This window comes from Orbicella franksi, chromosome 6, assembly GCF_964199315.1.
Source record: "Orbicella franksi chromosome 6, jaOrbFran1.1, whole genome shotgun sequence".
NCBI lineage: Eukaryota > Metazoa > Cnidaria > Anthozoa > Scleractinia > Merulinidae > Orbicella > Orbicella franksi.
This window is the reverse complement of record NC_138150.1, coordinates 3,023,571-3,032,500: the sequence shown is the minus strand read 5'-3', so window position 1 is coordinate 3,032,500 and position 8,930 is coordinate 3,023,571. Positions and strand designations below refer to the sequence as shown.

The window sequence follows — 8,930 nt, the reverse complement described above, 5'->3', positions numbered from 1 at the left end:
CTGTTTGCCATAGTATTCCCATACAAGGCTGATGTTTTATACGTGCTGCCTACCTGTCAAGATGGCTTCCAAAACCACGGTAAGCCTCTTCTCCAGCACATGGAGAATAGACGTGGCTGTGGCACGTGGTTGCCTTCACGGTGCACGCACTATTAACAATTTTCATCATTTGATGTTTATACAAGCATTTGGACAAGTAAACAATATAATTAAATAGATCATGAAATCGTTGAAGCTTTGGTTCATGTATAGGGACTAATTGCACGTCTTTTAATAGTTCCACGCACCAACTCAGAGCTCACGAACGAAAAAGCTGGCCCACCTTGATAATCTCTTGGTTGGCCATATTAATTATGACTAAAGATTTGCTGAAAAACTTCAGTAGAAATATTAAAATTGCATTTGTCCGACGTTTCGACATTTCGAAAAAAGGCAAAAATGAAAATATTATATAGGCTCATTCCATGATTGGTTCATTGAATCTTCTCGTTACTTCAGTGTTCCATTACTCAGTGGTGTTAAGTGGATTTTAAATCAAAGTGCTATTCAATTCGTTTGTCCCCTTTTTTGATTCTCACAGCATTTCTACGTTTCGCACGTGTTTTCAAGGTGGACGAACACCATAAAGATGAAATAAACATCAGTCAAAGGTTGTTTTCCTAAGGTTAAAACGGAGGTATAAATAATGCTTACATATTCAATCTCGCCTTTTGGCTTTATAATTGGCTTTTAATTTTTTAACCTTTCTGTCACAAGGCTTCATTAGAAAACTGACATTCATTTTACTTTTGCTAGTGAAAATACGATATTCCTTCACAATTTTAAATCCGTTTTCTATATTCGTTTTATCTTTTGCTTCAACAGTATTTCTATTATCACAGCCGACAGTCACACACGTCAATTTATTCCTGCCATAATATGATATGCACCCCCATATAAGTTGCATTATTGCCTTAGATATACCCGTTGCCTTAACGATCATTCACTGCCCTCTGTGCGTCAGTAAGGTATATATGAAGAAAACACCCCTATCTCTTGCAGTAGCTTGTAACTGAACCTAACGTGCATCAGATAGACTCCCAGGTGAGATATCTCTAGCATTTGAAAACCCTCTATTTCAGTGTTTGCAGACCTTTCTATCTCTGTTATTTCTTCTATTAGATATAGTAAGTGTTTAATTTTTTTGAATGGGGTTGTATTCAAAGGAGGTGCGAGGAATCGAAGACAGCTTTTTGTAAATCGACCCAGTTTCGCGTAACAGGCGTGGAAAGCAGACTTTACCGCCTTTTCATCGGCCTTCTTTGTAATTGCGCCCTTGTTCTGGTCAATATATGATCGACAAACATGACCTTAGTTCTGCAGTACAACTTTATCGGTTGATTGTCCTTCACCACACGAGCTCTCGCAATCATGCACAAGTACGTACACTGATGCACGTTTCCGTGTGATATTTTAAAGCGTGTTAAGAGCCGATTGAAGACCTTTGAATCTGAAATGTTCAAAATGTAGATAGCAGTAAATATAAGGTAGTAACGGCTTAACTAACCCCGTATTTCTCTATAGATCATCAGAATCATGTTTTCAAAGGCCATTTTGCTGTTTACAATAATTGTGCCATTGTCCTCGGCTATTGGTAAGTTGTAACTTAAGGAAATCAAATGATTAATCACGCGATTCAAACTTAGACCAGATTTCCGGGTTTGCGTTTAATGAAAAGTTATTTTTTAGGTTCTGAATTTTCGTAGTCATCATCCCAACAGCGCCCCATTAACTGGACATCCAATATTAAAGTCTTTCTGTTGTCAATATCTTGTTGTTTCTAGTTCTTAGTCGAATATTAGAATTAATCCAACGGACAATAAAAACTCTTATGTGATATTTTTCCAATTACTTATAAAGTGGAGCAGTCAATGAAATTTGTATCTACCAGTCTTTGGTGATTTATTTTTTTCTTTGATCATCAATTCTTTGTTACATCGCTACATTGCCCGTTGCAACCTCGTCCCCCAGGGCCGACAAGAAACCCTAGGAACGAGGTCTGTTGCTTATTACTTTGGTATAGTCCTCCGTAGAGGTTCGCACGCGATATTGTGTACACAGTTTACACTTCACATATAAAACGACACTTTGAACTTTACTAATTAAATGAAAACAAAAATTGACAACGCAACTGGAATTATCTGGTTTCACTGTCCTCCGTGTAAGCCAACTTAAAAGTACTGAAAAACATGACCAAAAGTTGTCAAACGAGAAACATTTCTAGTTGAGCCAATTATTAAAAAGCTACGAAATACAACACATTTTACGTGATTCCAAGGAGTTATGATAGCATCAGCGAGCTTTGGGAGAGAAAGAAAATGGCTTTAAAAACACATCATGGTAAACATACAATCAAATATAAATTTAGGACCTTTGTTATGGCACAAACTCAGTAAGGACACAAGAGATGCCTCAATTCTAACTACTTTCTGAAACAGAATCAGAAAACGTGACTTATCAGACTATGTTACTAATAACAGTAATTGCTGTAATCTTTACAGTGAATATATTACATTGTAAATAATTTTAATACTTTTTATCGTTTTAGCATTATTAGTACCTAAGGCCCTGGTGTAAATAATTTTGATAATTTTAATTATTTTCGCATTTTCTTTTTAGTACTTAAGGCTCTTGTTTAGTGTCCCCAATTAGTCCGCTAGGACTAAATACATTTGACACCTAAATAAAGGTTCTTATCTTATCTTATCTTACTTGCCGACTCCCCACGTTTCTTTAATTTGCATATTTTGATAGCGTAGTTAAATGACCTTAGCGGTGAAGCAGTTTTACCATGCTAGGAAGAGTGGGGAACCACTCCTTGTGTTATTGACGCTAAATAAATAGGTTTTTTTATGTTCTTTTATGACCAATTGAAGACAAAGCTAGTACCTGACATGTAAAAACAGTGTTTTATTTTAAGCCATTCTCGTAAGAGGCCAATGATGCTCGAAGTAAATGAGGTGGGCAAGTTTTCATGAACAGTGGTTGAACGTTAAAACGCGGTTTCTGCAGATTTCATAATATGAAAGCTCAAGGTTTGAAATCAAAGGAAACCGCAAAATACATGCTAGAGCCGCCAAACTAACATATTCTGTACTTTTTCTCTTTTTCAGACACGCCCCTTGTTCGAATTCTACCTAAAGACAGATTCAGTGCCAGCTCTTCTTACAATGAATCTGTGACGGCGCCTAACGTACGTTTCCCGAGCGAACAAATTGACTTGTCGGCGTCCAAGGAGCCCTGGTGCCCAGCGACTAGAACCGACTATGATTATTTCAAGGAGTATGTAACTGTGGACTTGGGATGCCAGCAAACAGTTCGTAAAGTGGAGGGAAAGGATTCTCATGTACTACAATATTTCGGGGAATACTCTAACGACGAGAAAACATGGAAGACTCTAACATCAAAGGATAAGAGATATTATGATAAAACCCTTAAAGTAAGTATCACCACTAAGGCAATAATTCACTGACTGCCTTCTCCCCAGGTCGGCTTTGTTACATTTGGTCGGTGAAAGGGCCCAAAATTCCATGCGCACCGCGCTCAAACCGAGGAAGGTGGGGATGGGGCAGATTTACCAACTTCACGTTGGAAGACTTGCTTAGAGCAACTTTCCTTCGGATGAGCGAAACTACGTGGAACATGTAGTCTTATAAAAGCGCCTTTGGTTAGGATATTTTCCTTATAAAAGGCACTCTTGCGTTTGCTAATGTTGCTTATTAACAAGAGACCATAACAAGGGTCATAATCTCTTGCTATTTAGTAACGTTAATTAGATTTTGGCTAACCTAACCTGATGGATACAACGAACTGAAGAACTCGTGGTTTCCCTGAGGAATTTTATTGTCAGCACAGCCAAATTTCCTGAAACGTTGCGCCGCTTAATGTACGCTTCTTTTCACCTTTTTCTTTAGGTGTTCAAAGCAAACTATCAGGCCGAGATAAAGCCGCCCGTAAAAGCTCGTTACTTCAGATTCCGAATTCGGGTTTATGATTACAGCCGGGAACGGCAGCCTTGTCTTAAAGTGGAAATGTACGGTTCATCACCCTGCGGTAAGTTACATTAGGGAGCTTAAGCAACGACGACGACGCAGAGGACGACGCCTAGTCAAAAATGAATTTATATTTTGCCAGCCAGGTTCGCAGTTGTCAAGATCGGTACGCCAATAGCTCTTAAAACGTACTCAGGCTAAATACGCAGTGACAGCGTTCAATTCCAAATAAAAATGCGAAAAATAAGTCGTTTTCGTTCGCATTCCTCAGACTACGCAAAACTTAGTCATTTCACGTTGTTGTTTTGCAGGGGACGGCAAAGAAACGTACAAAGATTTATAATGCACCTGCACATCTATATTGTTTTGCTCATTAAACCAACAAAAACTATATTTGGCTTCGGATTGAAAAGTAGAGCAATATGATTCTAGTATCTCCGAAAAAAATAAAAAATAACACAGACATATATTAATCGTTCAGGTAAATTGTTTCACCTTCTGGTTAAAAACATACGTGAGGTGTTGATATCGAAATGAATGTAGACCAAACGTGGTGGTTTTTACTACCGACATTTTTAGCTTTGCATACCCTCTAAGATTATAAGAGCCGGCAGCGTCGCGCTCCTCGATATAAGAACGCAGATTGGATGGTGCAGCACCATGTAGACATTTATACACCGTACTCGCTAGCATATTCTTCACTCTCCTTTGCTATAACGTAAATTGTGCCTAGGAGGTTTTCAGACGCTTTTGAGGCTTCGTTTCCCCTGAACCATGAAATTCTATTCCTCTGATCTAGAAGTTAAGTCGGGCTAGTAATTATGCTGCATTAATAATTTTAATGGGCCAGAGATTTTATTAAAGTAGAAGCCTATTAGACTAGTTATTCATTACTTATATATTTAACTACCCGAAGTTGATAAATTTTAATTTAGTGCTCTAGCGAGTTTGAAAAGCTGATCTCTATAACGTTAGTTGGCCCTTCATTTAAAACGAAGTTGCCTCTTTTTCAGTTAACTAGAGACCTCATTTTCTCCAGCCTTACCCCCGGGACAAGATCACTTACAAATCTCCCCAATCCCGGCCCAGTCCACAGACTTAGCCCCGGTTTGCCCGGGGCCGGAAAATATGATTATGGTAGGAATTGAAGGAGTGTCCCCTATACCTCTTCTGAAAACAGTTTCACGCAGAAGTAATTGGCCTTTTCACGCATCACGAAAAATTCGAAAAACAGCTTCACGTTCACAGAAAAAAGTAAGCAATCACGTTTCACGCGAAAATGCAAAGGCTAAATCATGTTTCACGTAAAAATGCAAATTCTATTCACGCTTCGCAAAACATACAAATACAATCATTACAAAAATGTATCTGGCAATACTGAAATGTACCACAGTAGATATAGCTGCACATGGCCATATTTTGATAATTTCAGACTCTCTCAGCTCGTCGTCAGCATGTCTAGATCTTTTGTGGATTGGGTATTATACATATACAGTAGAACCCTGTTAATACGGACACCAAGGGTACATGCCAAAGTGTCCGTATTATCGGGGTGTCCGTATTGAGCCGTATTTAAGCGGGCTCTCAGATAAAAAGTCACGGACACATGTTTTATCGATACCAAGACTAAGGCAGACATTTTTTACGGCAACTAAACGTTGTTTTGATTGTAATGTAACTGTAAAATTAAACTATGGAAACCTTATGGTCATTTAACTATAAAGGTTGACAATGCACGAATCACGGGAAAAAAAAAATCTTCATTCACGCTTCACGCAAAAAAAAGGCCCATTCACGCGTCACGAAAAAAGTATAGGGGACCCTCTTGAAGCACATTTACCTCAAACATTAGTGATTAATCTGGTTTGACTATTTTGTCTTCTTTTAGAACCAGAAAAACCTGTAGGACCAGAAGTTCCTGTACAACCAGGAAATCCTGTAGAACCGATTGGATGTTTCACTGAGAAGGCAAAGAAACGACTCCTGCCTATTGTTTACCACACAGTTACAGCCCGTGTTGATAAGAAGTGCCCAGGTATTTTGGCCGTTTACGAAGAATGCAAGCAAAAGGCTGCTGAAAATTCGAAGCCCCTCGAAATATTCGGCATCTGGAACAACAGAAAATGCGTAACAAGCAAAACAGGCAAATATGATGAGTATTTTAACAAAGCTCCTGACTCTCGTAATTGTAAAACTTGTCAAGGTAAAGGAATCGGGTCAAAGAAAACAGCTGTATTTGTATACAAAAAATAATCTATAGTATAACTTACATTTATAAAGGATATGTCAAACAAGCTTTAATATTTAGACATGGCATGCGCAAATCTGGAAAACGGGTTTCAGGAGCTGAAAATAGTTTTTTTAGTAACGCCTAGAGGGTTAAATTTCAAATTTTCATTTTTGCGTCAAAATAATGGGACCTGTTGCGACACGTTTTCGTGCAGTTAACCTTATGAAAAGTAGAGAACGGTTTTCAATTGAGTTTCGTTAAACCAAAACCCAAGTAGTCACTCTAACATATCACAAAGAACATACAATCCAGTGAACCAATCAAAACTCGAAGTAATTGCATGTAGCTGACGCCAAGCGAGGGAAAACGTGTGCGACCGCGTCACGATTGGTTTAGGGTTTACTTCTGATTGGATGAAAAAAAATGGCGCGAGTTTTTCCAGCCAATCGTGTAGCGTAATAATGCAAAACCAACAAGTTTCGACGCTCAAGTGAAAACCGCTCTAAGGTACCAAGACTTAAAACGTATACCGCAGATTGTCGACTACTGCCGGATTTAATATTTCTCGTGTTGGGTCAGTTTACAAGAGAGTGGGTCTTTTTACAGGCAGGAACCCTCTTTGTTTGATTTGTTACTGCGGTTTACCAGTGAATGCGGAATATTTTGTTAAGTCTGTTTTGCCATGATCGTGCAGGGTTATAACTGTAAGGGAACTCTGGGAATATCAATTAAACTTAAAAAAAATGCACGGCCTCTTTCAAATTATGCCCATATTGCAATCAAATTAATGTGCATATATTCCTCGGCATTGTGTTGGAGACGATCTAACAAGACAATCTTAGGACGAATTGTGACTATCACACACTTCTAATTTACAATACACCGTCATGTACTAAACTCTAACGTTTTAAAGGTCACTAAATAAAGTTCTCAAACTTCCATTGCTGTCCTCCTTCATTTCCCTCACTGCAAGTTTGGCAGGTCCAGTCAGTTAGTGCAATGGGACTACGATTGAAAGGCAATTTTGGCTGAAATATGGGACTGAATAAGAATAACGAACGAATGAAAAGTCGCCAAAAGTGCAGAAAATGTTAACTGGGACTCGAAACATTAAAAATATATACCTCTTACGTACTGACCGAGTTCGAGGGCCGTACGGTAAGTTACGGACCGAGTGTTTTTCCCCATCGATTTATGCCCGCTTGGGCCATAAATCGAAGGGGAAAATCGAGGATACGTAAATTACAGTATGGACGACAAAACAAGGTTAGTAAGATACTTATTATATCTCTACTGTGTGTTTGACGGGTTCGATAAATCACGAAACATTTTGGCAACAAAAACAGCTTTAAATTTTAGCGGGCTATACAGTGGAATACGGCCCGCTAAATTGACCAATGACAGCGCACGTACTAACTGAGAGATATAATAAACTGAGATATTTTCGGGCCAAACGGAAGCCGTTTTCAACAAGCCATGGTTACCCCCGTTCACACGGCGCTTGAAACCCTACCGTTTTGAAAACGCTCCACTTTCAACGGCGTTTTCAAAAAGATGCGGTTTCATTAATTATTCCAGCGCCGCCGGGTAAGCGGAAGGCGTAACCTCATCGGAAAAAAAAGTGCTGTAACAAATGAAACCGCGTCCGTGTAAACGGGCCATCAATGAGTCTGCTCGTAAATTGCAGTGTATTCTAACGGTGGGCAACTCTCTTGAAACTAGGGCGTTTTCTGCTTAAAATTTTGTTCAGGAAAGGAAATTCTGCGGCCGGAATAAGTAACCGATTAGCTGTATACATCTTGTATCGATAAATTGTAGGAGGTTCCACATACAAAAACACTCATTCACAAGACAGGGCAGTTCTAGATGTTGGAAGCGACGGTTTGGCTGGAAGTGGTTAAAGACTTGAGTAGGTTTCCCGCTCGAGCAACTTCAGTTACGCCTGGGACTTCGTTTTCTGCAAGCGTTGCCTTGGAAAATTACGGCCACGCACGGAGGCAAGAAATTACTTCAAGCCCTCAACCTGGGAGCCCTAACGCAGTCATGTGACTACAGTAGAAGGCTTTCTTTCGCTTTTGTCAAGTTTAGGGCGTTCTCTCTCCCCGAAATTGGTCGGAATTGGAGTGAGTTTTTGTGGCTGTTGCCGTTTGCCGTTGTGCAGAGGTGGGCGTTGTAGAGGTTTAAATAAGATTGAACTTATGGACCGTCTGCCGGAACAAAAATAAGTGGCCGTTGTAGAGAGATGGCCGTTAATGGAGGTTCTACTGTAAAATAAATAAAATAAATAAAAACGCCCCAAAAATTTACGCGTGCGCTCGCCATGTTCGTAGATTTTCGCTCGCACGCGATTGGTCTTAACGTGTCACGTGACTGAATATGACCCAGTTAATATAAAACTAGGGAATATTCCCCAACATTAAGATTCCAGGTGTTGCGAAAACTTAGAACGATAATAAACCCAATAACCACCATTTGACTTTGAAAATATGTCCAGATATTTGTCCTTGGACTTTATCTGTTCTTAGGAGCTCACAGTTTTCCTCAAGCTTTGCTCTCGGAAAACTGTGAGCTCTTCGGAACAGAAAATGTCAGGGGACAAATATCCAGACATGTTTATCTCCCGAAATAGAGGCTTTTGTGGCTCTTATAGACCATGATGGCGAAGCCAA

At 39.5% G+C, this 8,930-nt stretch overlaps 1 protein-coding gene across 1 annotated transcript; it reads left to right on the top strand.

Moving 5' to 3' along the window:
- The first annotated feature begins 589 nt into the window (after positions 1–589).
- On the top strand, positions 590–7,241 carry LOC145490819 (uncharacterized). Its single transcript, XM_081469918.1, has 5 exons — positions 590–1,083; positions 1,564–1,633; positions 3,153–3,478; positions 3,954–4,092; positions 5,920–7,241. The coding sequence occupies exons 2-5, from the start codon at positions 1,576–1,578 to the stop codon at positions 6,282–6,284; spliced, it is 888 nt and encodes a 295-aa protein (XP_081326044.1). The 5' UTR covers positions 590–1,083; positions 1,564–1,575; the 3' UTR covers positions 6,285–7,241.
- Positions 7,242–8,930: the final 1,689 nt, after the last annotated feature.